Source organism: Zonotrichia leucophrys, chromosome 20 (genome assembly GCF_028769735.1).
Source record: "Zonotrichia leucophrys gambelii isolate GWCS_2022_RI chromosome 20, RI_Zleu_2.0, whole genome shotgun sequence".
In the NCBI taxonomy this organism is placed as follows: Eukaryota; Metazoa; Chordata; class Aves; order Passeriformes; family Passerellidae; genus Zonotrichia; species Zonotrichia leucophrys.
In genome coordinates, this window is record NC_088189.1 from 6,654,087 (window position 1) to 6,672,679 (window position 18,593).

The window sequence follows — 18,593 nt, forward strand, 5'->3', positions numbered from 1 at the left end:
GGCGGGTCCTGCTGCACCCGCAGGCACCCGGTCACACACAGCGGGTCTGTCGTGCACACTCACGAACTCACAATCACCTCACACCCCTGCCGTACCCCCAGCTCCCCCTCACCTCTCCAACACACCGAGAAACGCCCCTGAACACATTTATACCCGCTTGCACGCACACCCCTGCACACCCCACATCCCCACAGCCCCCAAAGCACTCCCCCTCCTCACCCCACGTACCCCCCGGACCCACATGCGCATGAACCCCCCCAGCCAGACTCTCCCCCTCCCATGTCCCCCCAGCCTGTCCCCCCCGGCCCGTCCCCTCCCGGCCGTGTCCCCCCGCGCTCCCCCCGTTCAGCACCGCGGACAGATCCCGGCCCCGCTCCCATCACGTGGCTCCCCGCCCCTATAAAGCGCGGGGCCGGAGCGGCGCGTCCTGCGGGAGGCGCGGAGCCGGCGGAGTGCCCGAGAGCGGTGAGACGCGCACGGGGACCGGGACGGCCACAGGCACAAAGAGGGGGATCCCGAGCCTGGGGGCCTCTGGTCCCGGGGGGAGGACGGTCCTGTCCCGGGGTAGGGGGGTGTCCCCTCTCGAGGGGTCCCAGGTCCTGGAGGGTCCCGTCCCGGCTGCCGAGGGGGTCTCATGCTTGGGGGAGCCCCATCGCGGGGGAAAGGGTGTCGCGTCCTCGGGTGGGGGTTCCCGTCCCCAGAAGGGTCCTGTCCCAGAGACGGGGGTAGGATTCCCATCGGCGGGGGTGGGGATACCATCCGGGGGGGTTTCATCCCCAGGGGATTTCATCCCTGGGGAGGGGGTCCCCAGCGGGGTGAAGCCCCTCGAATGACCCCTGACCGCAGCGGGGGGGATGTGGGGGTCCGGGGTGGGGGGGGCTGCTCTTGCAGGCTTCTGGCCCCGGAGTGGCTGCGATGCGGGTCAGGATGATCTCGGCTGCCTCCGTCCTCGTCCTGCTCTTCCTGCCCTCGGAGACCTGCTCCCCGCTGCAGTGGCCCCGGGCTCCGTCCCGCAGGCTGACCCTGGCCCCCCAACTCACCTGGGAGCCCTGGATGGGAGCCCCGAGAGCCCCGGTCCCCGGCACCGATGTTCTGCCCCAAAGACTGTGCCTGTTCCACGGGGCAGAGCTCGCCCCGGCCCCCCGAGCCCGGCGGGCGCTGCAAACCGGCAAGAGGCGAGACGGAAAACCCAACTCGCTGGATCTCACCTTCCACCTCCTGCGCGAGTTCCTGGAAATGTCCCGGGAGGAGAGACTGGCCCAGAAGGCGCTCAGCAATAAGCTCTTGCTGCAGAGTATAGGGAAATGAGGGAGGGTCGCTGGAGGTGGGGGAATGAAGGAGACCGACCCCGTAACAAGACACCACGGCGGAGCGGAGAACGGGGGGGATGCTGTGGGCTGCAGCCGCGCCCCGCGAGTCCCCACCTTGCCTGGCAGTGTTGCTGTCACTGCGTCCCGCGTGTCACTGTTGTGCATTAAAGTCACAGTCGTACCTGCCCTGCTGCTGTGCTTATGCTTTCCTGCTGTCATAAACCTGTGGACCCGAACCAGGTCTACCCAAAAACATCAGAGCAATCCCAGATGCTTCCTTGGGTGAAAAAAACATCTCCATAAAGAGCTCTGAATGCTGCAGGTAGTGCAACCCCGGCTGGAAGCTGCACCCTGAGACCCAGCCAGGGCTTCTACAGTGTCCCTGGAGAATGGCTCCAAAAGCTGCTGCTTCCCAACTTCATAGCAAGTCTGCACCTTTTTTTGTCACAGCTGGGGGTTTGGGACAAGGTTTAGTGGCACCTGAGCTTGGCGGTTCTTGGAGGAAGGTGAGCATCTGTGTAAGACATTGGCAGCAAGGGCATTGCAGCCCCACCCAGAGCCCCCTCCTTCCCTCCCCAAGCTGTGCCCTCTCTGGGGCATGGAGCCCCCCTCAGCTCAATCCCTCTCCTGCAAGCACAGCCCTGAGCTCGGAGCAGCCATTCCCACGCCAAACTGGGCACAGTCCTCTGCCAGGCTTGACGGGGCTGAGCTGGGTTTGGGAAGGCTCCCAGGCACTGACAGTTGTGGTGGAAGGAGGAAAATTGTCCCAGGGCCCTGCACTCTGCAGAGCAGGGAAGGGGTCAGTGTCCTTCCCCCAGGCCAGCTCGGCCATCCCAGCCTTGGGTGATTGACTGAGGTGGGCACAGGGCTGGACAGGACCTCCGGCACCCTGGGGACATCACAGAGGGGACAGTGAGGGAGCAGACTCGTGGGGTTGGGACAGAAATCACGGTAAAGATCAGACTCTGCCAAGACAGGAGTGCAGGGAAGGGGTGAGGAGCATGTGCCCGAGTTAAACAGCTTGGTCTCAGCTTTGAACTTAACCTGGCCTGACCCTGAACCCCACTCCTGCCTCTCTGGAGGGGCTCCTCGGTCCCAGCATCTTTTGGTGTTGCCAGGGCAACATGGGCCATGGGCAGGGACAACTCCCTCTAGATCAGGCTGCTTAAAGCCCTGTCCAACCTGACAACCTCAAGTTAAAACCCAATTTTATGCTCGTGTCCACCAAATGCGGAACTCGCCTTTCCAAAATGAACAATCCCGGGGTCAGAACAGCTGCTGGTGGCACCTGCAGCAGGGACAGCCCCACAGTCACCACAGGCTTGGGAGTAAGACAGATTTGTGCTGCCTTGGTCCCCACCTTGGCTTGGATCAGTCTCGGAGCTCCTTCAGTACACCTTTCACTCATCTTTGTTCTCTCCATCAGCAACAGCAGGAGCAAACCCAGTGTCAATAACCTGAGTTTCTCCAGAAAAGGGTATTTTTACTGCAGAGACAGATCCTGTTTCCTCCCTGCACACAATTCCCACCCCACCAATAACTCTAACCTGCATTTGCACCCCAAATACCTGCCAGGGTCCAGCATCACATGAAGATCTTTGGACTTTCAGGCTCAAAAGCAGCCCAGACCCCACGGTGGGTGCAGGAGGGATACAGGGGAGTGGCTACAGCTCCTGCCCCAGATACCCTGCACCCAGTGCCCATCCCAGGGATGGGTGACCTCTCCCACATCCCAAGCCAGCCCCACCGCCCCTCCCTCCTGTGCAAATAAAGAAAGAAAAACCGGATGGGCATTTCTGCATTGAAAACATTTATTTTACAACAGTGGTTTCCGATAACTTAGCAATCTTTATTTTAGTTTATATTCGGACATACAAGACACAAATTACCATGCTAAAACAGAAAATAATTCCTTCTGCCGTCGCCGCGGGTATGTACAGGAGCTCAGTAGTATCGAGTGTTACAATCCACGAAGTTCAGACAGCCACGTCTACTTACAGACAACTCAAAGTATGGTCCTTTAGTAACATAACAAAATAGATATATGTCTATATTATAATTGCTTCTCAGATGCATTTATACTTCGATTGTGGTGGGTTTGGTTTGGGGTTTTTTTTAACTATTTTTTTTCTTTTTTTAAAGATGGGCTCCCTCTATCCCCCACCCCTGCCCGAGTTGAAGTGCAGTGCAAATGCAGGCGAGTCTCTCCTGGCATCCTCAGCTCCCTCTGGCTCCATAAAGGGGCCAGGAAACCAAACCCCACGAGGAATTACACAGTTCAGGGCCTTGCTCACATGCAAAATGAACATAAACTGCCTGGGATGTCAGCAGTGACACCAACCGACCCATCCACACCCTGCCCCAGCAAGGCAGCAACGGTGGGATGAGAGGGAGGAAGGAATGACAGCCATCAGCTCAGCATCCAGCATGGAAATAGCACGCTTGGAATTGGCAAACTTGCAGTTCATCAGCTGTGATGGTCACAAACAGAACTTCAGAGGTGCCAGCAGTAAAAATCTCCCAAATATTTCCCCATTTCTGCCATGAAGGAACCCCTGGTGTGCTGCGTGTCAGGAACAGCCCCTGGCAGGAACAGCCTGAGGAGGAGGAGGGCGGTGGTGACTCTATCCAGCATAGCTAGAGGGGACATGGTGGGACTCACACGTGCATCAGCCACAACCATTGTGCCTTCACATGGATCACTGCCAGCCTCAGGTGTAGGAATTTCAGTAACTCCAAGTCCTTATGGAACCCACCTGCAAGAGGAGGGACAGCACCTGGCCGTGCAAACCCCATGCTGCTCATGTGGGAACTCCCCGAGCAGGGTGTGGGGAGCAGGAGAAGCATCTTCTCCTGCTCCTAGGACCCATTTATTTATACAACAGGCTCCTTCACCATGTCCTCACCAGTCCCTCAACCCCACAGGTCGGGTTTGGGTTTTCCTGCAGCTGAGAGCAGAGAAGCACAAATTTGTGGCCACACAAAACTCACACCTTCCCCCTGTCTGGCTGAGTTCAGAGCACTACTTGGAGCCAAATCTCACGTTTTTTACCACCAAAGAAAAACCCAAGGTGCACACCTGTTGTATAAATATATACATATGTGCATATATACATACATACACACACGTGATGCTGCAGCCCACGCCCTCAGCACGGGGTGGACCTTGCTCTGTGAGCTCACCCAGCCCCATTCTGGGGAGTCCAATGTGGTGAAAACTAGGGAAAAACCCCAAATCCATGTGTTCTATCACAGCTTCAGTGATGAGCACATTAACCACATCTAAACACCCCACGTGCCAGCTGCACAAATTCCAGTCACTCCAGAGCTGCCTCTGTGCCCTCTGCCAGCTCTCTCTTCTCTCCTCCTAAGGAAAGCTGGAGCAGGCAGAGCTCTGTTCCATCTAGAGGAGCTGGGACAAGGGGCAGCTCATGGAATTCAAGTAGATTGTTAAATTTTTGGAATGGTTTGACAAGCAACCGCTCACAGACTGCAAGAGAACACCCACAGGGCTGGGAGAGGGAGCAGAGAAGACAACGGCACTCGGGAATGAACAGCCAGTTTATATAAGAGCTTCCTCTATACATATACATACATATATATATATATAACCACCAGAAATTCCCAGCATCTATCCTTTTAACACCAAAATGAACTGTGCATGTAACATTGGCATAATGAAAGTTCATCTTCCAGATTTCTGGCATTTGGCTTGTGCAAACATCAGACAGCCAGCTTCCCTCCCGCGGCTTCTCCTCGTAAAGGAAGTGTCTTCTTGGAAGAACACAGGAATTGCAGTCTTGCTGAGTCCCAGACAGTCCCAGAAAGCCTCCAAAGGCAGCTCGTGGAGGGGACCATGGATCTTGTGGGAGCTGAACACTGACAAATTTCCTGCCACCTGGTGAGCTACTGGCTACGATTCTTTCGAGAGATTTTAAGCAGCTGTTGGTGCAATGAGACACTACAAACTAGATGATCTCCACTAGAATACAGAGAAGCAGCACCAGATGCTGAAGCATGTGAAGTTTATATCGACCTGACACTATAAACTATAACTGGGGGTTCAGTGCTCCAAGATTAATGCATTTAAACACCATTCGGAATTACTGACACGAGGTGGGGACTGCAAACTGCCCAGACCACCCTGCCAGAGTGACCTGTTCAACATGATGCCAAGATACAGGTGCACTGGGTACAAAAAAACCTGCAGCATAAATTTCCTATGTTATCCAGAACTTGGCAAAAAGATCAAGGGGCACCAGAGGAAGGGCACAAAGTAGCTGAGAGAAGCAGGTGCCTCCCTCAAGGAGCGTGCGTGGTACAAATGCTCTGGAACAGCCCCTCAGAGTGCACAGGTGTCCCTCCCACACCACTAAACTGCCTCACAGATGGGACAGGAATAGTTTTTCTGCCAGGCTCCTGCCCTGGTTACACCTGTGTGAGGTGTTTACAGGCTGACAGGAAGGGTTTGGAGAGCTGCACTCCCCCGACCACAGCCCTGCCTCAGGACTGGGTGTTTCTGTGCCATGCCCAAGCCCTCCTCCTCTGCTCTGCCCCTCCAAACCTCCAAGAGGATCCCACTTTAAGAACACTAGGAGTGCTAATATCTAAAGCAGTTTTAAAAGACTACAAATCTAAAAAGACTAAAAAGGGAACATGGCTCTAAAACATCACTGCATGGGACCAGCAAAAACTGACACCCTATGGGATGCCACTGAGGTCTTACATAAATTTATATACAGATAAATATTTAAGAATTTCCTACAAATATCACTAACAAAATGAGACTGGCATTTAAGGGGTGCAATGCCCCTTCAGTACAGTGCGTTTGGGATGTTCCCATCCCTAGGGAGGATGGGCAGGACAGATCCAGCACCTCCTTTTCCAGCAGCTCCATGTGCCAGGAGGGACAGCTGGCACCTGAGCGCTCTCAGCAGCAGCTTTCCCTCCTCACCTAAGCTAGGAATGGCTCTCCATGCAACACAGGGATAAATCAGTGTCCTGAACACCAAACTCTCCAGCTGGGATTCACCCTTAGCTGCAAGTGCTAAGGAAATCAGTGCTGGAGAGGTTGGAGGAGCTGGATGGAGGCGGCCAAACAACTGGAATGGAGGACTCAGGCAACTTGTACAAATGATACAACTTTAAAGAAACAAATAAATAAATAAAATCCAAGCTCAAGCTTTAATTCTGGCAAAACACTGGACTGAGATGGACAGTGGTCAGGTTTGATTTTGGAGGGAAACATTCTGCACTAAGCAGGTCAGGCTGCAGCACTGGGACGCTGCAACTCCACTTGCCCAAGCTCAGAATTCCTGTCTGAGCTTCTCTGCCAGATTTAAACCATTATTCCCAACTTTGCATTTACTAGGATTCTACTTGGCCACTATGAAGTGCAACTCGTGTTAGAGCCCAGGGTACTCTTGCACCTTCCCTCCAAGAGGGGAAAAGTGGGCATTAATGTCCTTATGTGCCATGACACGGTTTTGGCTTCAAAGAAGGAATGTTTCAATCACTTCCTTACATAGTTCAAGAAGAACTTCACTAATACACAACGATCCCAAACTCAGAGATTAAGCACTAACATGGGCAAGCTTGAAAGAGCTTCTAAAAACATGAGTATTCCTCTAGAATTATGTTTTTCCATCATTCCCTGTGAGATCTCAGAACGGTTTCCCTTGGAGCATCTAACATCACTCTGGCATGTAACAGAGTAATTTCCTGTTCACACACCACCCACAGACAGAACCAACAGGAAAGCAGTCTCTCTCCAAACTCATCCCTTGCTAAGCAAAGATCTAAAACTGCAAACTTATCCTGGATGTCATCTTTCCCCACAGATAACTGTTCTGCCTCTGGTCCTCATGTGCTGCCACACTTCAGTTCCCTTGTCAGGAGCCTGCAGAGTGACTCCAGGTGTGCCACACACCTCCCTGGAGCCACAACTTCCCACCAGCCTCTCTACTTCTCTGGGAACAGCCCAGAGAGGGTAAGAAATAAGAGCATTATTCCAAATGAACAGTGACAACCAGCCCCCAGCACTGGGGGCAGAGCTGCTCTGCAGCAGAGCAACACCCAACAACCATCTCAATATTATCCACTGAGATGAACACAGGGACAGGGAATGGAACAGCTCCCAGGGAAGAGCCCCTCCCTCATTCACTGACTTGCTCTGATGAGCCACACTCATTTACAAAGCCAAAAAGCCTCAATACCATTTTTTTTTTTACTAAGAACACAATTTGCAGATACAGGCAATTTTAACCAGTGAATGTGGAGAGGACAAAGCCTGCACATGCCCCACCATATTCCAGAGTGCAATTTTACACCAAGAACAGGTTTCAGGTAAAATCTACAGGGACAGACAAAATTATATTGGGTTTAAGCCTAAAAATGGCTTTTTGTTCAAGGGGTCAAAGAAAGACATTAACTAAATAAGGACCTCAAGCCAAATCATACACAAATGTCCTCAAGGCCATCCAAGTCAGGAAAAGATAAAAGTATCTTGCACTAAACCACCACATTTCAGGTCTGTAAGGACTATGGGCAAAGAAGAAATGACTTAAGGAGTGTGCTGCTGAAATTGAGCCATTAATTAAAAGGAACAGATTTTTTGGGGAATTCTGGGGGCTGGATATGATACTAAAATCATGCTGATCTGCAGCAAGCTCCCATGCAGGCAAATATGTGCTTGTACCAACAGCCACAGCAAAGTCTGGGTGTGCAAACACTCCTCACTGAGCACTGAGACCTTGGGGAGAACATGTTCTCCTACCCAGCACGTTTAACATGGTTTCATGGCAGATTTCCCATTGCTCATGCAAAGACAGCAGGAAAATATATTCAGAATAGTTCTCTGGGTCCCTGCCCTTTCCTGGCAGCCTTTGTGCAGACCAGTGGATCTTTACCCTGCTTCAAAGCCCCACCTGGAGCTGGTGAGGGAGCAGCAGACACGGGGGGAAGGTGCCAACAGCCCCTCCACAGAAAGAGGGGAAACACATCAGGGGTACAAGAGACAGTAGAGGCATTGTGACATAAAACCATAATGATTAAAATTAACGGGGCCGTAATTACCCACTGACAGTGCCAAGTGTGGGTTCTCTGGAGCTGTTCTAGATTTGACTCTGGATCACCTAAAGCAGGACTATTGACAACAATATACACCAGTAATTCAGCAGCTGCCTAAAATGCCTTTTTAACAGTTAAACCTCAGTAAACCACAGTTTCTAGAACAGAATTCGGACTTGATTTGGTTTCAAAATAGTACAGGAAACCTTTCAGTGGTTTCCACATAGTTGTTCCAAAGAAAAGAGAAACAATGGTGTAAACAAATCTAAATGCAAGACAATGTGCAAATTATACAATATAAACACAAAGAATGGTGGTTTGTTCTTTAAAACCCATTTAAGTACTCCACAAAGATGTTCATTAAATTAAAGGGTTAGTGTATTATAAAAGCTTTTAAAAAAGATATGTAATACTCCATTTGCCTATTAAAGTCTCAAATTATTAGAACAAATTTTTAAACACCAATTGTTTTCAAACATTCCTGCTGTTGCCTACTGTCTGCATTTTACCATTTGCTCAGTGAGAGCCAGTTAACCAGTTTCACTTTAAGATTCTCATGCATTCAGAAACAAAGCTGCACTATTTGGTCTTTAGCATTACAGGAAAACAACTGAACTCAAATCAAAACAGAATTGTGCTTGGAGTTAAAATCCCACTGCCACCACCACAGGAGCCCATTCCCAGTTGGTTTTGGTTCCATTGTCACTGGAGATCGCCTCATACACAACGAGCTGTTCAATTTGCTGTTCAAAGATTGGCAACTCTCCCTTTTTATTTTTCAAGGTAGATTTATTTAAGCTGAAAACCAGCATTAGAGAGGACTCTAGCTCTGCAGGACTGGCATTTTTTTTGGTTCTTGGCTTTGTAAACTTGCTTAGATAATAATGCAGGAATAGAAGGAGGAATGAAAGAATTGGTTTGTTGCACTCAAATGAAAATCCTCAACTTCTAAAGGTCTTCGACAGCTCAGCTGTACAGAAGAACAGTGGCTTCTGTGACACTTTTTAAAACTCATTTTTAGGCCAGTACTGCTGCTTAAAATGCAGAATGTCTCCACCGCACTGATATTGTGACAACTCAATACATTACACCACAGACATTTAACATAACTCCATACATGCTATAAAAAAAAACAAAAAACAAAACAAAACAGGAGAAAAAAAAAAAAAACAAAAACCAAAAGAAAGGAAACAAATAAGACCGTAGCTAAACTGCTTTAAATACTGCATGCTACAGCACTTCACGTATCGTCGAGATACGACACTGAAAGGTGACAAAAGGCTGAAGGGATTACAAAATATTTTCGGCAGGTTGGAAAGCTGCCCTCTTACTGTGGCAGAATTATTCCCCCTCCCCATTCTCTACTTCTAATGTTCATGATTCTAGTGTTGAGTTGGCCATGTATTTTTTTTTTTTATCCATTCTAATGACAGTGTTTCCTTAACTTAATTAAATCCATCAGTGTGGTAGCTGGGGTGAGAGTCAGCTGTGAGCTGGGTTGTCTCTGTGGCTGATGCTGGCTGTATCACAATAGGTGCGTCTGAGGCCTCTGAAAAGTGAAGACAAAAGGCTTAGCACACCAAGGAACAAACACAGCACTGCACGTTTTGGTAAGCACATCTCCCTACAACCCTCTGATAACACCATTTTACACTCCTTTAGCAGCATTAATTAATTCCCTGATTTTCAGTGTGCACACAACAGTGTTCACCTCAACTCTACATGTGGAACGTTTATTACCATTTCCTTTTTCCTGTAAAAGCTGCTGATCCTCACCCACCATTCCAGCAGTGCCCATTAAAAATTGTCATCAGAGCATACACAAGGCTCTACAATATTTTAAATTATTGGTTCAATCCTGCAGAAATAGCTTCACAAACAGTATTAGAGCTACAAGGGTAGCAGTGCCACTTCCTCTACACCTGACACAATGAAAGCTGCCTTGACACCCCAACCTTTGGGTACAAGAGCCCTGTGCTGCAATCCCACATGGCTGGTCCATGTGTTACCCCAGGATGTGGAAGGAACACAGTGATGCTCTGAAGCTGATCCCAGCTAGTTTCAGTGAAGACCCTCCAGGTGTTTTTAGCAACTTTATCTCTGGTATCAGCACCACCCATGTAACTCGTGGCATAAACATTCCCTGCTCATCATCCACAACCCAGGATGTGATTTTTCCTCAACCAGCTCACTGAGCACTCCAGCAGGGACTGATGTTCATCCTAGAGAGCTCACAGCATTTTCACCTACCCCTTTCATCTGACTGCAACTGTGCCTCCAAGTCCTCTGGAGAGACGTAGAATTCCTGCTCTTCGCCTTCGGGAGGTTTCGGTTTACACTTCCCACAGCAACAATTACAGCAGCAGCACAGACAGCAGCAGCAGTAGCAGCCTGTGATGAGCCCACAGAACACAAACAAGGCCTGCAGAGGACAGAAAACACAGAAATAGTCATAACCTGTGTCTACTGTGCCATGACCACAGAGTTTGTGAGACTTGGATACAGAATCGGAGAGCAAAACCACAGCAGTCCAGAGACAGAACTTAGTAGCTACAGCTTTGTACTTTATCACTGAGAAATACTTCAAATTATGTGCAAAAGTGGCTATGGTTGTCCACATTTTACACTGAGGTGAATACTGCCAGCCTGGTTTGCTTCAGTAATTTCTACCATTTAAGTTAAGTGGACTATTTTGCTGCATCTGGAAGAAGGTACAGGTCTAATAAGCACATCTGTACTAAAATTCAGGGGTTTAGGACAGGCTGTAACTCACATAAATAACCCTGGAAATGACTGAGCTGTACCAGCTGATGCACAGGCCATGATGTACCTGCAGCAGGGACCTGGAGCAGCCCAAGGCTGTGGGCATGGCTGAGGATTGATGCTCCCAGCATGTGAGCACGGCAGCTCCATACTAGCCAGGCCTGCCAGGTGCTTATCACAGTGACAATGGGCTAAATTAAATTCTTCCTATAGGTCACTGTGCAATTGTTTGAAAAAATAATTTTACAGATAGCAAACCAGCATGGTGATATAATTAGTGTCTTCCTTAGGGGATCAAGAGATGGAGGCAATGATGGCAAAAAATAAAAAAATGGACCCATGCAATGAAATGCAAAGAGATTTTCTGTAAGCCAAAGTTAAGTCAGGACTCACTCTGCAAAAATATTGACCAGATATTACCAGAGAATACACCCCAAATTCTTATCTCTTCTAAATCCATTAGAAGAGTTCAAACTTCAATTAGTAACCCAGGTCTTGCTTATTAGACCTGTCTCACTAGAAGCTCCTAGAAAAATACTCCTGAACTCAAGATCACAACACAGTAAGAGAAGGTTAATTAACCCAGTGTCATAAACTCATCAATTTTCAAAGGTAAAACCAAGAACAGTTATCAACTGGAGCTCTCTAAGAGTTTCCAATACCAATCCAGAATAACTCCTGTGCCCTTTTATTTACCTTTGCCCACCAGCTGGACAGCACGAAGTATGTGTTCACATTTTCTTCACCAAACTGCTCTGCTACATAGAGCCCCAGAGACCCATACTTATCGTAAATGTTCCGCTTTGTGGCATCCGTCAATATTGCGTGGGCATTATTGATCTCTTTAAATTTTTCTGCTGCCTCTGGATTATCAGGGTTTTTATCAGGATGATATTTCAATGCCAGTTTCCTGCAGAAAGAAAAAAGAGAATGAAACCTGGGGTTTGGGTTCCTGTTTTTTTGATTTGTTTTTTTTTTTCTAATTCCGTAGCCTGCCACTCAAGGGAGACTTTTAAGTTGCAACTGTTTTCCTTCATCTGTGATTCAACTTCCCTGATGATTCTTCCTCAGATGATAATAAAAGGCTACAGCAGTGTCTAGCTTAGTTCACAGGACTGACTTCAGACTGTTGGATTTGACCCTCAGAAATCCAATGGAAGAAAATAAGAGACATTGAATAAAAATAGGTTTGGGGTTTTTTTTTATCCTCAGCTCCAGCAATTTCCATCAGTAAGTTTTGCTCCTGCTACAGGAAAGACACACCACAAGTCTAAGGTATAGCACCAAAGAGTAAATAAAAGCAAGTTGCTACAGCTGCTTGAAAAGTGTCTGAACTGCTGCTTCTGCAGTGTCTGAATACAAAAATAGAACACACGATCACTTGTGGTTAATTCACCAATTCCTGTGCAGGAACAAAGTACTTTTCAGTTCAAGCTTTGCTAGAATAGAAAACACTTCTGAGTTTCGAGACATCAGGAAATCACAATGTAGCTCCCCTAATCAGGCCAGATCTCTTACAAATAATAAAAAAATCAGATAAAGCATTGATAAATGTGCTAGTTCTCACATGGCCCAGGCTATTTACAGACACCAGTAGAAATAACTGACTAAACACCTCCTTAGGAAGGGAAAATACGTGCTCCCAAGTAGAAAAATGACACGGAGCCACATGCTGGCAGCTCTCCTGCACCACAAAAGGTACTTGTCCTCCTACAGAAAATGACCACAAAGTCACGTATCTGAGAAAGACAGGAGGAGTCTGCAGACAATTACATGTCAGCTTTGCAGTGGGGAAATGTTTAGACAAACATAAAACAAAGATGTGTGCAAGCACTTGGATGTGCCTGCAAGTATCTCACAGCATTTAGAAACCAGCCTGAGTGTGCCCTTGGGACACTCCACAGTGCCTGATGCTGCTCCAGTAAATCATGTCCACAGCTGCCACTTGTGCCCCAGCCTCACTGAGGGCTGAAATAATCACAGCAAGTTTTATAAACCTGGAAAGGGCTTAGTCAGGCTGCAATAATTAAATATTTTTATTTCCTATTTCCTACACGTACACAAACCACACAGCCCCAGGCCAGCAAAGGATGTTCAGACTGAACATGATAAAGGAGCAGCAGAGGAAATAAGATGAGCTGAAGGCTCAGGGAAGTGTGAAGCAGCTACATTTCACCCCAGGATCTTGTGGGGTTGTTCCTCCAAAGGAAAAACTCACAGTATTTTCCCCAGGAAAGTAAAATTATTTTCCAGTTGCTCGAAGATAACCTATTCAAATCTCCACTTAAAGCTTTTAGGAAGATAAAGTTAATTTTTGAGAATCTGTGGACCTGGCTTATTCCTAGACTTCACCATGTAGTTGCCATCATGTAACTTTGGAAGGGAAAAACCTCGGTAAAAGTTAGAGACTAAAGGAAAACCATTTTGACAATGAGTATCCTCATGGAAAGATGATGCTGACCCCTAGTGTAAACCAAACACATTGCCACTGGGCACAGCAGCAATTGCCTTTAAGCAGATTTATGGGAAAGGAAGATGTTACAAGACTCCTTTTTTGTAGTTGTTATTTGGTAAGTATGAAGCCATTTCATGTGTCCAACTCTTAAGGAAAGGGACACAGAAAAAAAATAATATTTTAAAACTAATATCTCCACAAAAAATAAGAACTTTTAAAGAGAATTCCAGGAAAAAGTAATCATTCATGCTCTGTTTTCATCCTTATTTGTATTTTTAATCTCCATCTCTCTGTGCCAGAAGTGGAAATGATGGACAGCAGGGCAGTTCTGCACATCTGTGGTACCCTAAGACAGATACAAGGCTACACAACAGGATAAGTTTAACTCTGATCACAGTCTTAAAATTCTGCTCAAACTTAGGCAAGGACCTTTCAGAATGACACTGTGCATTTTAGAATTTAACTTACTAGACAGAAGATGGAAAAATTTAAAGCCTAGGCATGTTTTCACACCCTGTTTTGCAAGAAGCAACCACGTTATCACCTATATTTCCCACATATCTTTCTTGCAAAAGGTCTAAATAAACCAACTGAGGCTCCTACATAAATTTGCTGAACACTAAATTAAAGCCATTTGTGCTACTGGGACAGGTGTAACACTCAAAGCTTTACCTGTAAGACTTTTTGATATCATCTGAAGTGGCATTTTTGTCCAGCCCCAGCACGTGGTACAAGGACTCCCCAGAGGTAGAGAGCGAGCGTTGCCTCTGGTCTGCCATCTTGAGCTAACCTGAGGAGAGAACCGGCCCCTGCAAAAATAGAAAGATTAAGAAATGCTTAAACCAAGGAAAAATCAGACCTCTTTAAGCAAACTCTCAAAAACAGAGTCTACATGTCAAGATTCAGCTTTTATAAAATGTGCTTTGAAAAGGTTCTTTACACGCGTGGAAGGTAAAAAGTTCTAAAATGTGGTGAATTATCAGTGAAAACAACTGTGACATTGTTGGCACAACAGCAGCCACCCTGAATCCCCGCTGTATAGACTCAACTCTTCTTTCCAAAAATCCCAGATTAAGAGCTGAGGTGCAGCTATAGCTATATCCCACATAACACACCTCTCAAGTCAATTAAACTCCTTTCTTAGTCTTAATATTAAGATAACTTATTTGTGATAATGCCTATAAAAACCACATGGCAACAGAGAAGCTACTGTTGAGGCTGCCTTTTTGCACCACACTAGCATGGGAGTAACTGACTTTATTTGTATTTTCTATTTCAGAAATTACATTAAAAAACCCCAAAAAACCAACCTTCCCCATAATTCCCAAATCCCAGTCTCCCATCTTATCACCAGCACCAGGTCAAACAGAATTCTTAGACAAATCCAGTGTGACCAAGGCTGTGCATTCCACAAGGAAAGAGGGAATGTCTGCCCAGAGAGGAGATCCCCTGTCTCACAATTTAAAGTTGTGGATCCAACATTTAACATGCATTCTAATTAAAACCATGTTACTTGAACGTGGATTAACCTCCTGCTCCAGATCCAAATGTGACAGACCCCAGAGGTGTCCCCTGTGCCATGCCAGGAGCAGATCTGGTTCTGCCCTCTCCCACCCTGAGGAGATCAGCTTTGCTGTTCTTGAGCTGCAGAACTGCAGCCAGGATGAGCATCCAAGAAAAGACTATTGGCTATTTTTGGATTATGTCATTACAATTAGCCCACACCAGATTATGCAGCCTTTGAAAAAGATATTTAAAGCAGCAGACTTTTCTAATTTAACCCTATGTCTTATATAACAAATTAATAACCTCAGCTTTCACAAGGCTGGCTGAAAGCAACACCGTCAGCCCTGACCCCCTGCACTGCCTGGGAGGAGCTGTGACCACACCTCTGCTCCTCCCAGCACATGGGAATTGTCACACCCACACAAGGGGGACCAAGTGACAAGGATGTGGACAGACACATCACCACCAGCTGTCTTGTTCAGCTCAGAGCCTGCTGTTGATTCTGACTTTACACCCATTTAACACTGCTCAGCAGGCCCAGTTGTTTTAACTGGAATACACTGGCCCAACCAAACTCTCATCTAATCTCCTTCAAGAAGCCTTTGGCAATTCTACCCAGTTTAATTTAAAGCTTCCTATAGGATGCTATAAATGATTACTATTAATAATTATTTGTCTAAGCTCTAACTCTCTGGCTAAAAATTCAACCTACACCCCAAATCTGGAAGGTGAATGTGTGGGTAGGGAGAAGAAGTATTTTCTTTTCAAGAACACTGTTCAGTACCAAAAGCTTTCTGTATGGGAAGAAAATTACTGAGTGCTGCAAGACATAACACAAACAACTCACTTATTGGGGCATAATGTGATTCAGGGAAAGGAAAACCATATTTCAGGAGAGAAACCCTCAGGGCCAGCCTTTCCCACAGGCAGCTCCCAGCCCCCTCTGGCCCGGAGCTGAGGTCAAACACTGATGATCCTGACGTGTCTCTGCTAATCTACCTAATCACAGCAGCCTTCCCCTGCTCCCTGCTCAGCTCCTCCTGCCCCGTGCCCATCAGCACCTCCTCCCACCTCCCAGACCCTCCCTGCAGCTCCAGCACACAGTCCCTGCCAGCAGCTCCTGCCAAGGAGGGTCTGTCACCACTGCTCTGGGACAGGGACCTGAGAAGTCAGGAGGGGAAAAAAAAGCACCCTGATTGGAATTTTACAGGTTGATTTAGCCCTTCTGGAGAAGGCACTGCTTCAAACAGGAGCTTCCAGGGCATTATGGACATTTTTGCTATAAGCTGCAGCTCTATTTAAGCATAACAAGCTTCCTGTAACATCAATCCAGTGTGGCCTTGGTGACAGATGCTGCAGATCACAGCCATACACCATGTTCTGCTTAACAAAATCTGCACTGCTCAATTAGGGCCAATTTGTTTAATAAAAATGAATTCAGTTTGACCCAGGCAGTCAGTCTGCAGGCACAGGGATACAATTCCACACTGCTGCATCCTTAATTGCTTCCATCTGAACAGTGCTGGGGATCCACAGCTTGGTCTAATGGGATGTTAACAGTTATTTCTCCAAACTGGTATGAAATGGACACATTGGCCTTGGCAGGAGAGTGGAGGACAAGGCAGGGATGGGAATTCATCTGGGAAGCTTTTTACTGAAGGGAACAGAGGAGTATTATCACTAGGAATGCAACCTTTGGCTTTTTAAATATAAGACAGACAGTAAAGGTGCAAGTTATTAAAGTTCCAATTTTCCTAAACTCAGGTATCATTTCTGCTGTTTTCACATGTGGCTCTAATTCACAATCCTGAAAGCTGCCCTGCATTTTTAAAAACTGTTGTGTTCAGCAGCAACAAACCATCTGCTCCCTTTTCTATCCAAGCAGGATGCCCTGAAGAGGTTTCTCTGGGAAGGCTCTGGAGAAAGGTAATCTCCTGGATTAACCAGCAGAGTGTTTAACCATCTGAGCACCACAATATCCTACCCCAGTCAGCTCTACCACAACAGGCAGCTGCATTCAGCACCACCTCACTGAAAATACTCAGATTAAACCTGGCAGGTTATTTATGGAAGTCAGCCCTAATGTTCTAAATAGCTCTTTGGAAAATTTAACCTTAGAAACACTAATTTGCTTTTCAGCTTCCCAAAAGAACCCATCAAGTTTCATGAAACTGGTGATACCTTAGTTTCTGCAATGTCTGCTGACCCTTTTGGAAGTTGTATTTAACTCATTAAAATGGCAAAGAGTTATTACAGCTAAGGGAAAAAAATCAATAGTTCTCTGCCAGTTTAGGGAATTAAATACTCACAGAACATCCCAAATAATGCCTGCACTGAAAAGGGTGACAGCAGATCTGGTGGCCAGAAGCAGGGAAGGAGGAATTAAACTCCATCTGATCCACTGCAGGATGCTGCAAAGGATTTCAGTGGAAGCTGGCAGTGAGGGGGACACATTTTTGCAGGAAAACATGCTGGGCTGTGAGGCAGAATGGAGGGTGGAGGTACTGACCCTGCTCACACAGACAGCAGTGCCTGGGACAACACTGAACCACCTCTGCTGGATTTAGGGAGGGCTACCTTGAAATAAAGGGATGGAAGGCTCATTCCATGGACAACAGCCACAGTATGGGGGTGTCATCAGCCTCTGAGCTCTTCTCATCTCCCTCCAGACTGAAGCACTGAGTATTTATTCCAGAACAAACCTCTGGAAACTGTAACCTCAACTCTCCCTTTCCCCATCTCCCCCTGTGTGAGTGACACAGGCACTGCTGTCCCCTGAATTTCCTTGCTGGAGGAAAGGCTGCTCCAGGAAGGAGCTGTGGCTGTTCAGCTGCACTGAGCAAAATCAAAAGGGGCACAGGACACCAAACAAGGTTAGCTTTAAAGATCTCCAGCTGGAGCACAATCTCCAGAATTCTAATTTTCTCCATGCCTGTATACTCCTCAGTTTAAGTTCCTAAAAATTAAATAAAATAATGAAATCACTCCATGAATGGATGTGCCAACATCCAGACCTGTACACAGGTAAAAACTGCATTACAGTGAACTGTCTGCACACAGTGTGGGGAGCCTGGCTGGAAACAGCTGCTCTAGAAAGTGAAATCCCTCTGTGAAGGAGAAAATCCACCTCCTGCTGACACAGTGAATGATACCCACTGGACACAGGACAATGGGAGGTTATTAACCTTAATGGGTATTGTTTGCAAAAGAGTTTGGTTAAAACCAGCACATAACATCCTCCCAGTCTTCCAAAAAATCCCCAGTAACACAGAGAACAGAGGAATCCCCAAAAGGGAAGACAAGAACCAGAAGGAATGACAGACAGACTCAGGCAAGTGCTGGACAGGAAGAATTGCTGCTGTCCCAGCTCAGCCCAACCCTGCACATGTCTGTAACACAAACTATCAGGAATGCTGTCAAGCCCTCTACAATTACAGTTTTAAGAGCATATTATAAGATGATTAAAGAGTCCAGCTTGGAAATGATGTTTT

The 18,593-nt window shown here is 47.1% G+C and overlaps 2 protein-coding genes across 2 annotated transcripts in view; one reads left to right on the forward strand and one right to left on the reverse strand.

The window, feature by feature from the left end:
* The first annotated feature begins 418 nt into the window (after positions 1 to 418).
* On the forward strand, positions 419 to 1,496 carry LOC135456034 (corticoliberin-like). The gene is made up of 2 exons (XM_064729609.1): positions 419 to 465; positions 892 to 1,496. Exon 2 carries the CDS (start codon positions 916 to 918, stop codon positions 1,306 to 1,308), a length of 393 nt encoding a protein of 130 aa, XP_064585679.1. The 5' UTR covers positions 419 to 465; positions 892 to 915; the 3' UTR covers positions 1,309 to 1,496.
* A 1,603-nt stretch (positions 1,497 to 3,099) lies between these two features.
* DNAJC5 (DnaJ heat shock protein family (Hsp40) member C5) overlaps positions 3,100 to 18,593 on the reverse strand; it is a 30,745-nt gene continuing 15,251 nt past the window's right edge. Inside the window, exons 3-6 of the mRNA XM_064729608.1 lie at positions 14,269 to 14,405; positions 11,838 to 12,051; positions 10,629 to 10,800; positions 3,100 to 9,927 (exon numbers count right to left, since the gene is read on the reverse strand). Of these exons, the coding sequence (XP_064585678.1) occupies positions 9,824 to 9,927; positions 10,629 to 10,800; positions 11,838 to 12,051; positions 14,269 to 14,375 (597 nt within the window). The 5' untranslated portion in view covers positions 14,376 to 14,405 and the 3' untranslated portion in view covers positions 3,100 to 9,823. The remainder of the gene's footprint in view (positions 9,928 to 10,628; positions 10,801 to 11,837; positions 12,052 to 14,268; positions 14,406 to 18,593) is intronic.

Excerpts from the sequence above, each read along its gene's own strand:
- LOC135456034 (XM_064729609.1), top strand. The coding sequence starts at position 916 with ATGCGGGTCAGGATGATCTCGGCTGCCTCCGTCCTCGTCCTGCTCTTC.